The 21640-nt window shown below is 36.7% G+C and overlaps 1 protein-coding gene across 2 annotated transcripts in view; it reads left to right on the top strand.

The window, feature by feature from the left end:
* BRMS1L (BRMS1 like transcriptional repressor) overlaps positions 1–21109 on the top strand; it is a 46858-nt gene extending 25749 nt beyond the window's left edge. For both annotated transcript variants that reach the window (XM_055291513.2, XM_055291514.2), the window contains exons 5-10: positions 11602–11698; positions 12893–12976; positions 13953–14017; positions 14750–14789; positions 16940–17066; positions 19377–21109. In XM_055291513.2, the coding sequence (XP_055147488.1) occupies positions 11602–11698; positions 12893–12976; positions 13953–14017; positions 14750–14789; positions 16940–17066; positions 19377–19494 (531 nt within the window). In that variant the 3' untranslated portion in view covers positions 19495–21109. The remainder of the gene's footprint in view (positions 1–11601; positions 11699–12892; positions 12977–13952; positions 14018–14749; positions 14790–16939; positions 17067–19376) is intronic.
* The last annotated feature ends 531 nt before the right edge of the window (positions 21110–21640 follow it).

The following is a 21640-nucleotide window of genomic DNA, read 5'->3' as shown; positions in this document are numbered from 1 at the left end:
AGGCATACATCTGAAAAAAACGAAACTAGTGGCTCAAAGAGATATGTGCACTCCCTTGTTCATTGTAGCATTCCAACACCATCTTTTGAAAAGACTATTTTTTTCCCATTGTGTATTCTTGGCACCCTTGTTGAAGATCACTTGACTATACATGGATGGGTTTATTTCGGGGCTGCCTATTCTGTTCCATTGGTCTGTATGACAGTACTATACTGTTTTGATTATTGTAGCTTTGTAATATATTTTGAAATGAAGTAATGTGATGGTTCCAGCTTTGTCTTGCTCAACATTATTTTGGCTGTCTGGAGTCCTTTGTGGTTCCATTATGAATTTTAGAATTGTTTTTTCTATTTCTGTAAAAAATGCCACTGTCATGACAGAACATGAACCAGAAAAAAGAAAAACCCACTGGTGTTATTTTTTGATGAGACAATGTCTTGCTCTATCACTTAGGCTGGAATGCAGTGTCATGATCATATCCATTGTAGCCTTAAACTCGTGGACTCAAGTGATCCTCCCAAGTCAGTCTTCTAAGTATAATAGTTGGAATTACAGGCATGTGCCACCCTGCATAGCTCCAGTGGTATTTTGATAGGGATTGTGTTGAATCCGTAAATCACTTTGAGTAGTATTGACATTGTAACTATATAAGTCTTCTAGTCCATGAACTCTGATGTATTTCCATTTGTGTCTTCTTTAATTTCTTTTATTGATGTTTGTCGTTTTCAATATACAACTCTTTCAGCTCTTAGGTTAAATAATTGTTTTATTCCTAATTGTTTATTCCTAATTGTTTTATTGTTGTAGTTGTAAATGGGATTTTCTTAAATTTCTAATATCGGCCGGGCGCGGTGGCTCACGCCTGTAATCCCAGCACTTTGGGAGGCTGAGGCGGGGGGATCACAAGGTCAGGAGATCAAGACCATCTTGGCTAACACAGTGAAACCCCATCTCTACTAAAAATACAAAAAATTAGCCGGGCGTGGTGGTGGTCGCCTGTAATCCCAGCTACTCAGGAGGCTGAGGCAGGAGAATGGCGTGAACCCGGGAGGCGGAGCTTGCAGTGAGCCGAGATAGCGCCACTGCAGTCCAGCCTGGGCAAAAGAGCGAGACTCTGTCTCAAAAAAAAAAAAAAAAAATTTCTAATATCTCCTTGTATTTCTATCAGTCTTTGCTTTATATCTGTCTCTCTCTCTCTCTCTATATCTATATATCTATATATCTATATATCTATATAGATATATATATATATATAGAGAGAGACTATTATCATACTCACACATTTTAGAATTTTTATATCCTTCTAAAAATGTATTATTTATCCTTTTTTAATGCTCTTCTGTCCATGTTTCAGAGACAGAAAAACATTAAAAAGGGATTTAAAAAGTCTATTTTGTCTGATAATTAAAACGGCCACCTTAGTTTTATTTGGCATGGCATTTGTCTGATACAATTTTTTTTCATTTTTTTAAAACCTTTTTTTCTGGCCTTGTATTTTATGTTATCACTTATTTTATTTTATTTTATTATTATACTTTAGGTTTTAGGGTACATGTGCATAATGTGCAGGTTTGTTACATATGTATCCATGTGCCATGTTGGTTTGCTGCACCCATTAACTCATCATTTAGCATTAGGTATATCTCCTAATGCTGTCCCTCCCCCCTACCCCCAACCCTCAACAGTCCCCGGAGTGTGATGTTCCCCTTCCTGTGTCCGTGAGTTCTCATTGTTCAATTCCCACCTATGAGTGAGAACATGCGGTGTTTGGTTTTTTGTCCTTGCGATAGTTTACTGAGAATGATGTTTTCCAATTTCAACCATGTCCCTACAAAGGACATGAACTCATCCTTTTTTATGGCTGCATAGTATTCCATGGTGTATATGTGCCACATTTTCTTAATCCAGTCTATCGTTGTTGGACATTTGGGTTGGTTCCAAATCTTTGCTATTGTGAATCGTGCCGCAGTAAACATACATGTGCATGTGTCTTTATAGCAGCATGATTTATAGTCCTTTGGGTATATACCCAGTAATGGGATGGCTGGGTCAAATGGTATTTCTAGTTCTAGATCCCTGAGGAATCGCCACACTGACTTCCACAATGGTTGAACTAGTTTACAGTCCCACCAACAGTGTAAAAGTGTTCCTATTTCTCCATATCCTCTCCAGCACCTGTTGTTTCGTGACTTTTTAATGATGGCCATTCTAACTGGTGTGAGATGGTATCTCACTGTGGTTTTGATTTGCATTTCTCTAATGGCCAGTGATGATGAGCATTTTTTCATATGTTTTTTGGCTGCCTAAATGTCTTCTTTTGAGAAGTGTCTGTTCATGTCCTTCGCCCACTTTTCAATTTTTAAATAGCATATATCTTGATGATTTTTAAAAAATCCATTCTAACTACTTCTACTTTTTAACTGGTAAATTTAGTCCAATTACATGTATAGTGATTATAGTGATTACTTTGATTATGATAATGATGATGATGATGATGTTGATGATATTTTGAGACAGGGTCTCATTGTCGCTCAGCTGCAGTGCAGTGGTGTGATCGTGGCTCACTGCAGCCTGAAACTCCTGAGCTCAGGCAATCCTCTTGCCCCAGCCTCCCAAGTAGCTGTGACTACAGGTGCAAACCACCACACCTGGCTAATTAAGAAAAAAAAAAAAGTCTTTTTGTACAGGCACAGTCTCACTATGTTGCCCAGGCTGGGTCTTGAGCTCCTGAGCTCAAGTGATCTTCCTGCCTCAGCCTCCCAAAGTGCTGGGATTATAGGCATGAGCCACTGTGCCCAACCCATATTTTGATATTTAATGCTAACGTATTTTGAGTTTTCCATTTGCTCTGATTTGTCCTTTTTAATTCCCTCATAACTTTTTTGGAGGGGCTGATTTATCAAGTTTTAAAAATTATGTCATAAAGTTATATCCTCTATTTCTGTTAGTGATTACCCCCATACCATTTCTATTATTTTAATAATTGCCTTAAATTTTCAGCATGCATATCTACATTAATAGAATCTAAAAATTATTAACTCTGCCCACCTTCTTACTATAAAGGACCTTAGAACCCTCTAACTCCAGTTATTCTCTCCCAAATTATAATACAAGTTATAGTTGTTCAGTATTTTAGTTCCATCTTGCTTTTTACCCTTCAAATGAGACATTATTTTGGTCTCATATAGTTAGTTCTTTTTAGGTTTATCCATATTTTATTGGTTTCTTGCTCACTGTTTTTGAGTTACAACCCTTCCATGCAGGCTCCTTTTTGCTTCTTAAAGAACATCCTAGACATCCCTTCACTAAGAGTCTCTTAGTGGTAAAGTCAGTTTTTATTTGTCTGAAAATAGCTTTATTTGGAATAATTCTTGAAGGGAAGTTTAGGGGAATATAAGATTCTAGGATGACAGTTATTTTCTCTTAAAGTTTTTAGGATCTTACTTTCCACAGTCTGTGCTTAAGAGCAAGTCTGCAGTCATTTGTCGATAAGCTGGGTTTCCTTCTTACTGGCCGCATTTAAGCTCTTGGTTGATCTTTGGTTTTTCTGCTATGTGTCCCCATATAGATTATTTTTCTCTCTCCTGACTTGGGTTTGTTGTGCTTTCTGAACTCGTATTTTCCTTCAGTTCTTGAAATTTCTCAGCCATTATATTTTCTGATATTGTCTCTGTTCCATTTTCTCTACTTCCTTCTTCCGGAACTCCATTATCTCTTTATTCAGTAAATTATTATCCGAAGTTCTTTGCTGTCTAAGTCTACTGTGTTTTATTTCTTCCATATCTCACAGCTTATTTCCTATGTTATGATTCTGACCTAAGGCAGGCTTTATTGGTAGGAACTCTGAGCACTGGTCAGAGGATGTAGCTCCTCAGTCTCTGCTTTTATTTCTGCTGGATTGTTTCAGCTAGACATCATGGTGTGCCACCAGCCAATGACTACTTTTGTGCTTGGGATTTCTTGGAAGGTGCAGGTAGTCTGTGTTTGAATTTCAGGTACATAGAGGTCACGCTTGAGAGGACATACTTTCAGGAAAAACTTTTCCCCCCTCTTACTGCTTAGATAGAGACAGACATATTTCCCTCAGGTGGATCTTTTTGGTTTACTTTTACATTGTAGTCCTTCAGGGCTTTGTGCAGAGATCCCAGTTCCAGTTCCCTACTCTGCTTAGACCCAGGACCTTTCTCTTTTTCCCAGATAGCCCTGAAAAGCATGCCTCTAGGTTATTGATACCAGCAGATTCCTTTAAGGAAGCCACAGCTTCATCAGGTTAACATGCTGGTTTCTAGCTCCTTGTTGATTTTGGGTACTTGGGGATATCCTTATTTTCTTGTTTTTTTGTAGAGATGGGGGGGGAGTCTTGCTATGTTGCCCAGGCTGGTCTTGAACTCCTGTTCTTCAGCAGTTCTCCCACCTCAGCCTCCCAAAGCATTAGGATTACAGGTGTGAGCCATGTGTCAAGCCACAACTTTATTTTCTTAAGAGCTTAAGAATATCTTTAAAAGGATGTTTGTGGTATTTTATCCAGGAAATCTATCTAGGTGTGTTGGGTATCTAGTCCACTGTATTGTAAGAAGCAGAAGTCAACAAGTAGTATTTTTACTTAAACACATTGGTCTTCTTTCTCTTCTATCATTTTTCAGCTTTGAAAGCCATGGAGATGCTGAATATTAACCTAAATTTCTTCTATTAATAGTTTAGTTGTGGCCTGACATTTTTATGTTTAACATGTTAATCTGACATTTTCATGTTTAACATGTTAATCTGTTTTAAATCATCTATTATATAATTAATCTGAAGATACCAATAGTTCAAAGACATTCTAGATAGAGGAAATGAAGCAGGGTGAAAGGTAACCTATCTTTAAAATGCTATATATTTTATATTTACTCTATCATTTTAATTCTTTCAACAACATTATGGAATAGGAATTATCTTGATTTTATGAGTGGGTTAACTGAGGCTAATAGAAGTTGAGTAATTTGCTCAGGGTCACATAATTAATGAGCAGCAGAACCAGGATTGAAATGCTTTGATCTTTCTACTCATTCATGCAGTCTACCATTTAATCTGAATGTCGTTATTCAGGGCTTTTTATCTGCTTATTCTTTTGTTCTTACATTAGACTCATATGGAAATAATTCTGCGAGGCAAGGGAAGTGGAAAGAAGGAAGACACCCTGCCGATTGTCAGAATAAAAGTTTGTTTAGCAGCAGATAGAGAGGAGGGGCAGGACCAGAGACTGGACATGTTCACACAGGCATGCATACAGAAAGTGTCCCCAAAACCACAGGGGCAAGAGACAGCAGATGGTTTGTATCAAATTAAGGAAGGAAATCACATGTATGGAATATGACAATGTGCCAGACACTAAGACAGGTGGAGATGCTTTATTTAGGTTATCTCAGTTAAGCCTCACCACAGGGCTTGAGATATGACTATTAAGATCCGACAGCAGCCTTCAGTGTTCATGTTAAGATTCAGGTTCTTGAGAAAATTGCTGAAAACTATTCAGGGTTCTGATCTTTTGGTTATTTATTCACTTAATTTTTTTCTGATTATGACATTAGTAAATGTCTATTGAGAAATAAGTCTAAAGAAAGATAAAATCAACTGTAATCTTCCAACCAGAGGTAATCACTGTTAATAAGTATGTACATTTTTTTGGGGGGTTTTGTTTTTGAGACAGAGTCCTGTTCTGTTGCCCAGGCTAGAGTGTAGTGGCATGATCTTAGCTCACTGCAAACTCTGCCTCCCAGGCTTAAGCTATTCTTGTGCCTCAACCTCCTGAGTAGCTGGGATTACAGCAGGTGTCTGCCACCACACTGGCTAATTTTTTGTATATTTAGTAGATACGGGGTTTGCCATGTTGCCCAGGCTAGTCTCAAACTCCTGGCCTCAAGTGATCCTACCGCCTCAGCCTGGCCTATTTTTTTAAAAAATCTAGCTGGTATGATTTTGTATCCTAACTTATTTTCTCTTTTAAAAAATTTGTTGTGGCTGGGCGCGGTGGCTCACGCCTGTAATCCCAGCACTTTGGGAGGCCAAGGTGGGCTGATCACTTGAGGTCGGGAGTTTGTGACCAGCCTGGCCAATATGATGAAACCCTGTCTCTACTAAAAATAGAAAAATTAGCTGGGCGTGGTCACACCCACCTGTAATCCCAGCTACTTGGGAGGCTAAGGCAGGAGAATTGCTTGAACCTGGGAGATGGAGGTTGCAGTGAGATGAGATCATGCCACTGCACTCCAGCTAGGGTGACAGAGCAAGACTCCGTCTCAAAAAAAAAATATATATATATATGTGTGTGTGTGTGTGTGTGTGTGTGTATATATATAGAGTTAGCAGGTAATGTGTGTATACATTTTTGAAGGCATAGCCTTATAATTTATAATGAAAAACAGCAGTCTTCTGTCCTATTTTTAAATTCTATATCCCAGTGGCAATTATATTTCTAACTCATGTATGAGTTGTTTCTGGAATTTACCCTCATATTCTTTTCTTAAAAAAAATTTTTTTTTTATAGAGATGGGGGTCTTGCTATATTGCCCAGCTGGTTTTGAACCCCTGGCCTCAAGCGATCCTCCTGCTTTGGCCTCCCACAGTGCTGGAATTACAAGTGTGAGCCACTGTGCCTGGCCCTCATATTTCTAAATAAAGCAGTTTTAGACATTATCTATTGGTTTCCTGTTATGGAAGCTGAGGATTTTTCTGTTTCATTCTTCTAATACTGTCGTGTTACAATTTTTGTTTTAAATTATAAATATTGTTTACTGAGTCAAGAGTTACATTATGTTTAAAATTTTTCTTGTGTATTTTTTTAAACTTTGGAATTAATAATTGCTTCGTTTATCGTTTGTTAGTTTTCTCTGTGTTTATCAATTCTTCCCACAGACCTTAGCAGATCTATGAAGGCCTCCTAATGCTGTTTTTTTTTTTTAAATTAAGCTAAACATGTACAGTTGTATTGATTTTTCATGAAGCCTGAGTAGTGCACAAAATAGAAAGCATGTTACTTAATGGACTCAAGAAAAGTTAAAAAAAAAAAAAAAAGCACTGGACCTCTCATAAGTTTTCAACTATATGAAGATTTAAACTCCTGTCCAGTAAAGGTCAAAACTGCTTCTCGCTTTAAAGTTAGGTGTGAACAGTGTCGTCTGATGACTTCTAGAATGACCTAGAAAAACCCCTCATATTTGCTTCTTTCAGACACTGAAGTCCTAATGCTGTTTTCTCTGCGATCAAATGCATCAGATAATCCATCAGCCTCATTTTCTTCTGAAGGTCTCCCTCCTGGAAGCAACTCCTCTATCCCTCGTGTCCCCTATCCTCCTCCTCCATCTTTCAGATGCAGGCCAGCTGCATCTGTCTTCTTGGAGCATCTCTTTAGTAGCAACCTGGATGTCCCCTTCACCTCTCCTCTGCTACCATCTTATTTTCTCCTTAAGTTTGGTAGAGTGTATCTTTCAGTAGCACCCTGAGAAAGGATATCTAGAAGTTAGTTTTCTGAGGTTTCTTATATTGCTTGTCTATTGCTTTATAATTAATTACTCCAAAACTTAGTGGCTTAACACAACAATAAACATTTATTATTTTGCAGTCTCAGTGGCCAGGAATTTGGGAGCAACTTAGCTGGATGGTTCTGGCTCAGGGAATCCCATGAAGTTGCAGTGAAGATATCAGCCAGGGATGCAGTCATCTCAAGGCTTGATTGGAGGCTGGAGGATCCGCTTCTAAGGTGACTCACTCACAGGCTGGCAAGTTGTTGCTGGTTCTTGGTGAGAAGCCTTAGTTCTCACATGGGCCTCTCCACAGGCTGATTGAGTGTCCTCATAACCTGGTACCCAGGTTCTTCCAGACTTAGTGATCCAAGATAGCAAGACAGAGGTGACTGTTTTTATGACAGATTTCTGCCACATTCTGTTCATTAGAAGTCAGTTGCTACATCTTACCCATTTTTTTTTTTTTTTTGAGATGGAGCCTTGCTTAGTCACCCAGGCTGGAGTGCAGTGGTGCAATCTCGGATCACTGCAACCTCCACCTCTCGGGTTCAAGTGGTTCTCCTGCCTCAGCCTCCCGAGTAGCTAGGGTTACAGGTGCCTGCACCATGCCCGGCTTATTTTTTCCTTTTTTGTAGTAGAGACTGGGTTTCACCATGTTGGCCAGGCTGGTCTTGAACTCCTGACCTCAAGTGATCCGCCAGCCTCAGCCTCCCAAAGTGCTGGGAGTACAGGCATGAGCCACCATGCCTGGCCCATCCTACCCGTATTAAAGAAAGAGTATTAGTCTCTACCATTTGAAGTTAGGAGTATCAAAGGATTATTGGACATGTTTTAAAACCACCACATCTTTCCTGTCTGAAAACATCTTAACTCTCACACTTAAGAGTATGGAATTCTGGATAGAAATCATGTTTTCTCAGAATTTTGAAGGCATTGTTCCATTATCTTCTAGCTTCCAGCATTGCTTTTGTAAAGTCTCTTACCATTTTGATTCCTGATCCTTTGTACATGAACTGTTTTCTTCCTGAATACTTTTAGGATCTTCTCTTTATTCTTGTCTTGGTGTTGTGGGATTGTGAGATGATGTGCTTTGATGTGGTCTTTTTTTGTTCATGGTGCTAGATACCCAGAGGAACTTTTGATTTTATGTATTTATTTATTTGAATTTTTTTTTAAAGAGACAGAGTCTCTCTCTATTGCCCAGGCTTGAGTACAGTGGTGCAATCATAGCTCATTGCAGCCTCCAACTCCTGGGCTCAAGTAATCCTCCTGCCTCAGTTGCCTGAGTAGCTGGGACTACAGGCCCACGCTGCCATGCTTAACTAATTTAAAAAAATATTTTGTAGAGATGGGGTCTCATTATGTTGCTTAAGCTGGTCTCAAACTCCTGGGCTCAAGTGATCCTCCTGCCTCCGTATCCCAAAGTGCTGGAGTATAGGTGTGTGCCATTGTGCCTGACCAGATGAACTTTTTAATAAAAAAATTCATATCTTCAGTTCTGGGAAATTTCTTATATATTGTTTCTTTAATATTTTCTTTTAGCTTTCATTTTATAAATTTAATTCTTTAGTCCATTTACTTTTATGTGTAATGTAAATTATGTATAATGTAAAGCAAAAAATATTCAGGATATAGTTAAAATCATTTTTCTTTTTTTTTTGAGACAGTCTTGCTCTGTCACCCAGGCTGGAGTGCAGTGACGTGATCTCAGCTTACTGCAACCTCCACCTTCTGGGCTCAAGCAATTCTAGTGCCTCAGCCTCCTGAGTAGCTGGGATTACAGGTGTCTACCACCATGTCTGGATAATTTTTTTGTATTTCTGGTAGAGAAGACAACGAGGTTTCACCATGTTGGCCAGGCTGGTTTCGAACTCCTGACCTCAAGTGATCCACCTGCCTCAGCTTCCCAAAGTGCTAGGATTACAGGCATGAGCCACCGTGGCTGGCCTAAACTCATTTTTCTCTTGTCATTTGTTGTTGTCAAATTTCCAGATGATTTGAAAAGTCACCTTTGTCATTTCCTCATAGCCAGACTCTGTTTCTGAGTTTTAAAATTCTATTCTGCATTTTTTTAATTCCAATGCAGTATGCTTAAAAAAAAAAAAAAATTGTAGCTTTTTAATGGGTCACTCTCTGATAATAATTAGCCTGTGAAAATCTTCCAGGGCTCCAGTCCTGATAGAAGTTGAGAATTGTGAGGTATCTCACTCAGGGAACTGCCAAAGAGGAGTTGGTTCTGAATACAGGTCAGTGTGAGGTCGGTACAGTAATGGAAGCTTGGGGCCACTTTCTTGGGGCTCTTTAAAGCTCTCCTGATGAGAAACAGCATAGGCGTCAGCCTGGGAAAGGGGTTATTAGTGAGCAGGATCAGTAAGTCTAGATGTGAAGACTAGAGGGATGTGGGATCTTGAAACCCAACCTATACTTATGAGTAGTATTTTTTTAAAAGCCAAAATAACTATTGAACATAGAAACCTCCACAGCCACCAAAGCAAGAGAGTTTGCCCCCTTCTTTTCCAGGTATCTTTTAGCTGTTCCATTAGGGCTTCGTTTTCCCTTCAGGGGAGCTTTTTGAGGGTCTTGAGAAGCTGGAGAAAAGGGAGAGAAGTTTCCAAGAAAAAGAAAAATAAGAATGAGAATGGATTCATGGCAGTTCTACTTTAAAGTATACTTCTGATATCTTTAGAGATGCCTTCAATGCTTCAAACATTTCAGTTTCATTGTGGTTTTTTAAAAAATAATAAAGAATGTTTAGTGGATTTTTTAAAGAATTTCTGCTTGACCTAATTTGTCAATAGGAAGAAAAGAGAATACACCAATTAAATGTTCATATTTTTAACAGCAAACGGCTTATCACTCCAGCTCTGCATTTAGAGTCATCTTTGGTTGGGGAGATTGGATCTATTTATAGCTGCCACCACGGTCTTGTGGAGGGGGACTGCTCTCCCTTTTTCTCTGATATTTTCCAAGTCTTGTAGCACAATATAGATAAAGCTGGAATATTTCATAAGACTTTACTAAAGGCAAGAGAACAAGCAAAAGGAAGTAAGCACAGAGAACGGCGTGCAATGAAACCATGTTTGGTATGAAATCTAGTTTTAGTTTTCAGCTTTGCTTTCTCCTTAGCACCTGGCTTGCCTCAAATTCATAAGCCATCTTTTCCCTGACACTCAGGAAACCCTTCAAGCATGTATAATTTCTAAATTTCAAACTCAAGAGAGAGGGTTTCATGACTGACACCAGGAATGCAGCCTACACGGGTGTGGACCATGTTTTCTACATGTAGTCATATCCACCTATATCCCAATAGCTTCCGCAAGACAGTCATATCTAGCTATATCCAATCATCTAATATCCTTCACTAGAGGTAACATGTGGCCATAGGTTTTTTTATGTAATCTTTATATATTATGTACATTTTATGGCTTTTTAAATTAGGGCTACAGTATTATATAATTAAAAACATGGACTAGAGCTAGTAGACCTGGGTTCTAGTCTGTTTGCCTGTCTTGTATGTTTTAGCAATTCAATCTGTCTATAGTTTTGTAGAGAGATTTGGATATGATTAGTCTGTAATTTTATAATTTAGACTATAATTGAATTATTTTAAATAATTATAAAATTTGTACTTGAATCTTTCTCTTTGCCTATTTTAATATGATGCTGAGATATTAGTGAGGCATAATGACCCAATTATTATTCCTGTGAGAAAATATGATCCATTTTATAATGATATACTTTATAGGATAAGTTTTCCATTATGGTGACAGATGGGACCTACTTATATTTAAAAGGGGCCATAGGAGTTTGCTATGAGTTTTTTATAAAGTAAATATTTACCTCTAAATGTACCTCACACATAATTTAGATGTTCTTATACAGGATGTAATTGCATGTAGTTAAATCTTTGTATAGATTCTATATTTTCTAGTTTTATTTCTTTCATGTATTTGACATTTCTTCTTTAAAATTTTTAATTGAATTGAAAAAGCAAACAAAAGCATCATATATTAAAGTACTTTAAGTTACTTGGTACTCCTAGTTAAGATGCACCAATTTTTTTTCTTTCTACTTAAGTATAATCTGTTTTTCTCCCCAGAGTGAGAAGCTGTTGCTATATGATACAGTCCAGAGTGAACTAGAGGAGAAGATAAGGAGGCTTGAAGAGGATAGGCACAGCATTGATATTACCTCAGGTAAGGAGAATGATATGATTGTGATGTTTGAGTGGCACCAAACCTTTGGTTTACTGCAGTGTCTTATCATATCTTAGTCTTCTAATATTAATATTACATAAATGAAATGTCCCAGCAAAGGAGAAAAGGGGAAGAGCTCTAAAGTGATGGTGATTATATTGTTATTGTAATTTGAATTCACACTTTAGAAAGATGTAAAAAATGGAGCACATGACAAGGGACGAAACAGAAGTATGACAGGAACCTACTGGCAGAATAGTGTCAGGGCTGGGTGTGGTGCTGCACATCTACATCTATAGTCCCAGCTATGCAGGAGACTGAGGCGGAAGCATCCTTTGGTCCCAGGAGTTCAAGATTGCAGTGAGCCATGATGGCGCCATTGCACTCCAGACTGGGCAACCTTGTCTCCAAAAAAAAAAAAAAAAAAAAAGAATAGTATTGGAAGTTAGCTGTAGTATATAGTATATGTTTTTCCTTTTAAGTCTTGAAAGACTATCATATGGAAGAAGGAATGAAAACCTTTTTGACATCATACAAGGTAGGACAAACTGATAGAAGTTATAGGGAAGTAGATTTTTGTTTCAGAAAAAGGAATAACTTGTTAATGATTAGATCAGTCCAGTGTGAAATTGGCTTTTTCAGGGTATTACAGAAAGTTTTTCTGCGTTGAGTGGAAGGTCTACTAGGTTATCCTACAGTTCTTGAGTATATATTACTTTATCTGTTATAAAGGTTACTTCTCTATAGGGTAGGCATGGTGGAGTCAGATAAGCTGAGCTCTACTGCCAGTGCTCCCTCAGCTACTAGTCTGGTGACCATGGACAGTTATTTCACTTCTCTAAATCAGTCTCCTTGTCTGTAAAAGGAAAGTAATAAGAATACCTACCTCAGTGGTAGCTTTGAGGATTAGGTGAGACAACGCATGTAATATACGTTTTACAAAGTGCATGACAATATGGTAATCAGTTCTTAGTCATTAAGTGCCAAATTGATTTTTGCTTTAATAAAGGCAGAGGAAAACTTAAACACGTAGCGCTCATGAAATTATGTACAGCTTAATCTATATATACCCAGCTGCCAATGAAGTTTTGTACGTTTTTACATGTAACTAAATAGCCACCATAAAATTAGAGTCTTTTTTCCTCCTTTGTTCACCAGAAACCCACTAATACTTCATCTTTATTTACCTGCCAGAGCTGTGGAATGATGAGCTTCAGTCAAGAAAAAAGAGGAAGGATCCTTTCAGTCCTGACAAAAAGAAGCCAGTTGTTGTTTCAGATATCCTTTTTCAAATTTTCTGTTTTTTTTTCCTTGATGTACATTTTTCCATTGTGCATGCCTTTATAACTTTTATTTGTAAACACTGACTTTATTTGCATGATCCTGTAATAAGCAAAAGATGATTTATTTATAAAACCGATTGAAGACAGAGGATATAGTATGTACTTTAGGTCAGGAGAGGTGGCAGAAGAGAAGAAATTCAATCATGATCTCAACTTTGAAAATTAGTGTGACTTGTTGTTCACCAAGGGCTTTGATGTGAAACAGCCGTTTAGTATACAGTATGATTGTTTAATTCTCATGTGTACTTTTTTTCTTTTTGAGACAGGGTCTCACTGTGCCACCTAGGCTGGAGTGCAGTGGCACAATCATGGCTCGCCTTAGCGTCAACCTCTCGGGCTCAGGTGATCCTCCCACCTTAGCCTCCCGAGTAGCTGGGACTACAGGCACATGCCACTCGCCTGGCTAATTTTTGTATTTTTTGTAGAGATGGGGTTTTGCCGTGTTGCCCAGGCTGGTCTTGAACTCCTGGGCTTAAGCCCGCATTGGCCTTCCAAAGTGCTAGGATTGCAGGCATGAACCACTGCGCCTAGCCTCGTGTACTTTTTAAAAACATTTTAAAATGTTTCCAAAATTGGAGTGTAAATTAATATGTATATTCAGTTTCTGCATTCCCTATGGTACCATCCCTCTACCCCCATCTTTTCCCCTCCACCTTAAAAACCAGTGATTAGGTTAGTGATATATATTACAATCAATGACATCATGGAATTAAGGGCATGTAGTTATGACATCAGAAGTACTAGACTGTATTTATGCTGGTACTAAGTGGTTTGAAGAATAATTTGAAGTCAGAATTTAGGATGCCAAAGCATGCTCATAAATCATCGTTCCATTTTCTGAAACATAGTACTTTGGAAATATAATTCAAAGTGTGATATTCTTACAGCTAAATTGACCTTTACTATTCAACGTCCATATATAGTTTATATGCTACAAGATCTTGATATTCTTGAAGACTGGACAACAATTAGGAAGGTATGATTAATGAGCAGTGGAACACAAGTATATTTTTATAGTCTACTTTTTAAGATTCTATGTTTTTTTATTAGTACATCAAAATATGATTATTGTAAATATGATTTGCTTTTGCAACATTTTTCTAAGGCGATTTAATACTATTACAGATAACAGTGAACTACAAGGATATTTTAAGAGTTAGAGACATGTCAGCAGTTTGATTGTATTTTTTCTATAATAATATAACTAATAATTTATGAAAAAGTCCAAAAAACATTTATTTAGTCTGCCCAAAAATAATAACATCACCATCTGTGCCTAGTCCTTTGGCTGGTCCTCGTTTATAGAAAACACTTGATAAATATTTGTTGAACAAAAGAACATTTGAACCCTTATGTGTCTTGCATCCTATCATTAAACATTCAAGAATTATAGGCTTTTATTTTCTTGCCTGAAAGTAGAGGCTTGTTTTCCATATTACATTTTTTCATTTTTGTAAATTTCTTAGTTGAGAATTAGAGATTATTTCAGGTATTGAAAACACCTCTAGGAGAAATTGTTATCCCTCATATTCTTTATGGTCTTAGACATTAAAAATTTGTTAGAGCAGCTAATGGTTATACTTTACTGTCTTTGTTATGGAGTTAATCAGTAATATTGTATATATTAAATAGATACCAAAATATATTTTCAGTCTGAATTCAGACTTCTTTCTTCTTCTTTTTTTTTTTTTTTTTTTTTTTTATTAAGGCAATGGCTACATTGGGGCCACACAGAGTGAAAACGGAACGTAAGTCATTTAGTCTGAGTTGGGAAATACTCTCTTTGGAGACTTGTTGAATCAGGGTTGTTAAATCATCTACATACTAAAGAACTCTCCCATCAGTGGTTTTATTTCATCAGTGAACACCGTGTCTGAAATTATGAGGAATTCTTCTGGAGTCATTGCTTCTTGTAAAAGTTTCAAAATTTCTGAATGTGGTATAATTCTTTCAGTGTTCAGCTACATTCTTATTGCTAATAATGGATCAGTAACTCAAAAAAGTATTTATGCAGTGTTTTTTAATGGGCTCTGTCATTCTATAGCAGAGGTATTTGGAATTTGTGGATTGACTTCAGAGATTCTGTGAATCCTCTGAAATTATGTGCAAAATTCTGTGTGTGCATTTTCTGAGGAGAGAGATCAGAATGCTGATATGCCTTATTAAAATTCATATCAAGTTACAGTTCCTTGATTTTTTTTGAAAGTCTAAAGTCGCTGCCAAAATGTGATGGTGTTTAGGATAAGTTTCTCTGTTTCTGCCTTCTTTCACTATGGGTGAGATTTCCTAATCCTTCTAAGGACAATGAAGCTAGATTAAAAAGAAAAACGTATTTGAAATACTTAGGAAAGGAATTTCTAGTCACATTTAAACAGCTTAAGTAATCGATAAGAGACCAATTTCTGTTTTAGGCTGGGCGTGGTGGCTCATGCCTAGCGTGATCCCAGCAACTGGGGAGGCTAAGGCAGGAGGATCACTTGAGCCCAGGAGTTTGAGACCTGCCTGGGCAAGATGGCAAGACCCCATCTCTACAAAAAAATACAAAAATTAGCCAGGCTTGGTGGTGTGTACTTGTAGTCTCAGCTACTTGGGAGGCTGAGGTGGGAGCATCACTTGAGCCCTGGAGGTCGAGGCTCCAGTGAGCCATGATCACACCACTACACTGGGCAACAGAGCAAGATTCCATCTCTAAGAAAAAAAAATTGCATTTTATTTTTAACCCAGTGATTCCTTTAAACTTTGTATTATGTGAGGAAATTGCAGCAGTATTTGCTCTGGGGAATTAACTGCCAGAGCAGCTGCCTAGACCTGTGGAGCAGTGGTTCTTAACATTTTTGGGTAATAGACTCCTTTTGAGAATCTCATTATCATAGTTGAGTGTGTCTCCCTCCCACTCTTGTTACCTTCAGCATTGTATCCTATTAGTTTTACTTATAGCACTTTACTCAATTTGTATTTTTAAATTTTGTCTCTCTCCTGACTGGATTGTAAGCTCCACAAAGGCTAGAACCATATCTCTTTTGTTCACAGTTTTTTCCCCAGCATACTTCCTTGTGTATAGGAAGTGTTCGGACAACATTTGTTGAATGAATGAATGAATGAATGAATGAATATACGTGATGGTATTTTAGGCCCTGAGGATACAATGGTAAAAAAAAGATGGATCTCCTGGAGCCTCTTTAGGGGAGGTGGAATCATATATATGTAGATAAACAGTTAAGAAGATAGTTACAGATGATAGTAATTACTCTAAGAGAACTGTGCAGTTGATATAACAATTAGCTGAGGAGTGGGTAGAGTAGTTAGGGAAGACCTCCCAGGAGCTGACATTGAATGACTTCATGATATGCTTTTGACATTGTGTTTCCATAAAAAAGATTTTTTTTCCTGTATGAGTTATTTGACTAATGCCAGATGATTTCTGGAATTTAAAAATAGAAGTTGTACTTAGGACATTTCCTTTTTAGAATTAAAAGCCTGGGGAACACTTGGAACATGTATTAAAGTCTGCTTCTTTCGATATATCAGATGCCTGCAGGGGAAAAAATAAAAAATATAATTTTCAATTGAAATATGGCAATTGATATTTTAAATACTACTTAAAATTAGCACTAATAATTGATAACATACCTGCTTCCCCTTCTGGTACTTAATTAGTCAATTGATGATTTATTGTTCATTGTTTAGCTTTGTTTAGTAGTTATATTAAAAACTTAGTGATTATGTAAAAGAATGTAAGGAATAAATCTTTTTATTACATTTTAGGTTTGTCATTCAGGAAATATTTTTAGGCTTTTTTTTACATATGCATGGATTGATGTTAATTCTTAATGTTCTGACCCTTTGTTCTTCTGACAGTGTTTTATTAATATAACAGTTTTTGAACTGATCCCTTTAGCACCTGTGAAACTGGAAAAACATCTGCACAGTGCTAGATCTGAAGAGGGAAGACTATATTATGATGGTGAATGGTATATACGTGGACAAACAATATGTATTGATAAAAAAGATGAATGTCCTACAAGGTAAAAAAGCCTTTATTATTTCAGTGTTGCTCAGTATTGTCATTTACAACATTGTTGTCAATGAAATATTTCCTGCCTCCATAGTGTACCTAGATCATTAGTTGCTTGTGGATCCTTTTTTCACTTGACATATGGCTTGATTACATGTGTGTACAGCAGTGTTAATATGTATGAACCAGACTTCATATTAAGTTTATGAACACAAACTTTAATGCAAGTGGAAATGTTGAAATTATTTAGCCAGGTAGCTGATCCTGTTTCTTAATTCTTTTAGTAGGTGAATCGTTAGGATCGTGCTATAATGACCCTTAAACCTGACTATTATGAATTTTTGGTAGACCTAATAATCTTTAACTTTTTTGGATGTGTTACAGTATTTTAGATAAAAAGAATTTGTATCAATTAGAGTAGGAAATAAATGGAAAATTAATAAAACCCTTAAGATTAATAGTAATTAAAGTATAACCTAGGGCTGGGTGCAGTGGCTGACCCTGTAATTCCAGCACTTTGGGAAGCTGAGGCAGGATTGTGTGAGGCCAGGAGTTCAAGACTAGCTTGGACAACTTGGCAAGACCCTGTCTCTACAAAAAATTTAAAAAATTAGCCAGATATGGAGGTGTGTGCTTATAGTCCTAGCTGCTTGGGCAGGAGGATCGCTTGAGCCCAAGAGTTTGAGGCTGCAGCAAGGTATCATTTCATCACACCACTGTACTCCAGGCTGGGCAACAGAGTGAGACCTTGTCTCTCTAACAGCAACAACAACAACAACAACAACAACAACAACAGTGTAACTTGAAAACTGCCTTTTTAAAAGTCCTAATAATATGTCTAGGCTTAAATAAAATTTATGTAACTATTTATATAGCCTTCTAAGTTTTGTCTGGTTGTGACCTTTTGAAAATATTAATATTAATCATAGGATTTAATTCTCAGAGTAGTAAACTTCTGTGGTAACAAAATATGGTTTTGTAGGTATCAGTGGTAAATAAAACAACTTGAGTTTAGTCTACATTCTGCATTTTCCAAATACAGCGGTTTTAATTGTAAGATGATAATTTTGCCTTTAAATTTTTAGGATTCCAGGAACATTGTGTATAATAACTTTTCTCATAGAAGCTCATTGAACTACTAGTTTATATATGATACTCCTGGATTCTTCTGTTTATATTATTGTTTTTGAGATATTTTACTACTACTTAGCATAAAAGTTGTTTAAAAAGAGATGAGGCCAGGTACAATAGCTCTTTCCTGTAGTAATTCCAGTATTTGGGAAGGCCAAGGCAGGAGAATCACTTGAGCCAAGGAGTTTGAGGGCTGGTCTCTGTGTAGAGAACCCCGCCTCTACAAAGTAAAAAAAATTATCCTTAGTCCCAACTACTCAGGCTGAGATGAGAAGATCACTTGAGCCTGAGAGGTTGAGCACTGATTGTGGCCCTGCATTTCAACCTGGATGACAGAGAGACCCAGTCTCAAAAAAAAAAAAATTCCTATTCACTCTTTAAAAAATAAACAATTAGGCCAGGTGCAGTGGCTCACACCTGTAATCCCAACACTTTGGGAAGCCAAGGAGAGTGGATCACAAGGTCGGGAGTTCAAGACCAGCTTGGCCAATATTGTGAAACCCCGTCTCTACTAAAAATACAAAAATTAGCCAGGCATGGTGGCACGTGCCTGTAGTCCCAGGTACTTGGGAGGCTGAGGCAGGAGAATCACTTGAACCGGGGAGGCGGAGGTTGCAGTGAGCTGAGATTGCGCCACTGCATTCCAGCCTTGGCGACAGAGTGAGACTCCGTCTCAAAATAAATAAATAAAAAATAAATAATTAAACAAAGAATAAAATACAAATCTATTTAAAGAATGTATCTTTTTATGTAAAGATTAGTAGTGTAAAAAAATTGGTATAAGTACTGTAGATGGTTTGACATTGGGAATTAGAGATTAGTATTTGAAAGATACTGACATAAGTTACAAGTATAATACCATATAAGTAGTGCTTTTAGCTCCAGTTTTTTTTTTTTTTTTTTAAGAGGTGGGGTGGGGATGGAGTAGGGAGAACGTGCTTTTAATAGTTGTAAGAGAAAGTAAATTTTACCAACTCTATTAAGAAAAGAAGGATGATCTACTATGTTGCTGAATGTGATATTTTTGGCAGCATGCACTGCTGATATGCAGCATTCTGGTAAATGACAATTATATACCTGAGTCTACTGTTGTAGGCCAGTTTATTTTGGTTTTATATAGGTAATAATCTAAAATGAATTGAGGAGACATTGTAATTCATTCATTCATTCTTTTTTTTTTTCTTTTTAGTGCTGTAATTACAACAATTAACCATGATGAAGTTTGGTTTAAGAGGCCTGATGGAAGCAAATCTAAGCTTTACATTTCACAGCTACAGAAAGGAAAATATTCAATTAAACATTCATAATCATGATTTAAGTGTTACCTAAATTTACCTTATTAGTGTTACCAAATGTAATGTGCCATGAGAGTAAAAAAAATGTATTCAATAACTTAATATTCTCACTGAATCATGAGAGAATGTGTATTTGTAGGTAGTACTCTAAATAGATCTCATTGATATGTTATTAAAAGAAACAGTAATAAAAATTTTATCATGATCCTTACGTTGATTTGCCTCTTAGGTCTGATGACCAGTAGGTATTCTGTATATGGTAGGGGTTTCTTTCTAAACATTTTTCTTTGGTTTTTAAAAAAGTTATGCAAATTTGTCTTATCTTTAGTAAACTATGACTACATTTATCTGCAATTTTAAAAATTTTCCATATCATTGTCATTCATTGTGTGTTTATAAATAAGGCTGATAAAATGTTTCCTATAAATGGTTTGTACTAGTACATTAGTGTTAAACCAGAACTAAAATTTAAACATATATATGAGTATATATATATGAGTATATATATATATGAGCATATATATGAGTATATATGAGCATATATATGAGCATATATATGAGCATATATATATGAGCATATATATATGAGCATATATATATATATATATATATATGAGGATGTATATATGGCATCATCAGCTTATTTAGAACTGGTGGCCATACCTTACAATCTTGTTTTACCCAAAATTAAGCTATTGGGTTTGAAAGCTAAAAGGAGCACTTTTGTAGAATAGCAACTTTTCTTTTCCTCTTTCTTGATTGTATGGTGGGGTGGTGACCTATTTTTACAAATTATACCTAATGAGTAAAATTAGTGTAAAGTGATAACATGCTTCTACCTGTATTTCTAGTGACCCTTTAGAGGCAGGTATTTATACCTGGTATTTATGATGCAGTATATAAGTGGTGAACAATAACTGACAGTATTGTGCTTGCTGTACATGTCTGGTCTTTTGAAACAGATTTTAGTAAGCATTTTCCAGAGGTAAAACTGTGTCCTTATTCTAATTTTATTCCTAGGGCAAAGTAGACAGGGATTATTTCCTTGAATCTATTTCCAAATTAATATTTTTATCTTTGGCATTTCTACACTTTAAGGCCATTTGGTGCAATTTAGAAAGTGTTGGCCTCCCTTCCCCTAGCCACATTCAAAATTAACTTCCAAAACCTCAGGAACAGTACAAAGAATTAAAACCCTCAATATGGCAGCATAGCCGGCTGTAGTGTATATTTAGGGTACACCAAATCAAGTATTCCTGGTGGTCTTGTGCACTTTAATTTCTGTTACAATGAGAGTTAAGAGGATGAGGAAGAAATCTACTTATTAACACTTACTGCAGAAATATCTGCATTATTCCGTTTTTCTTATTATTTTACCTCTCCAAACATCTTCCTGTGCAGATCACTACTTCATAGTTGCCAAATTTTAAAACACTTAACTTCTGAAATTCAGTGTCAGCAAAGTGATATTACATTGTTCCGTTTCTAATTAGCCTTAGCAAATGTACATAATGTCAAAACTCAATAGTATTTGACAGTACTTATGTATACAATGTTTGATAAGCATTTTTAATAAGATTTGTATTTTTAAATTTAGTATATAATAAAAAGATGTGTTTGAGTGTGATTTGTAGTGTCTTGGATTACTTATGTGTATTTAGTTCTTTTTATAACCTATCCACTTCTAAGACAGATTTGAATTGGTTTACGTTGATAGATATGGAGTAGGCTGGGTGCAGTGGCTCATACCTGTAATCCCAGCACTTTCTGGGGTATATTTAGATGTTCAAGACAGCTAAGTTATACTTAATTTTAAAATATATGCATATGTGTTGTACTTTGATTAAAAGGTACTGTATAAGTTAATGAAATTCTAAATAGAAAATCTTTTTTTTAATTTTTATTTTTTGAGATGGAGTCTCGCTCTATCACCCAGGCTGGAATGCAGTGGCACGATCTTGGCTTACTGCAACCTCTGCCTCCCAGGCTCAAGTGATTCTCCTGCCTCTGCCTCCTGAGTAGCTGGGATTACAGGTGCACGCCATCACACCTGGCTAATTTGTATATTTTTATTAGAGACAGGGTTTTGCCATGTTGGCCAGGCTGGTCTCAAACTTCTGACCTCAGGTGATCCACACACCTTGGCCTCCCAAAGTGC

This window comes from Symphalangus syndactylus, chromosome 9 (assembly GCF_028878055.3).
Source record: "Symphalangus syndactylus isolate Jambi chromosome 9, NHGRI_mSymSyn1-v2.1_pri, whole genome shotgun sequence".
Taxonomy (NCBI): Eukaryota; Metazoa; Chordata; class Mammalia; order Primates; family Hylobatidae; genus Symphalangus; species Symphalangus syndactylus.
Note: the sequence above shows the minus strand (reverse complement) of the source record. Positions and strands in the feature narration are given on the sequence as shown.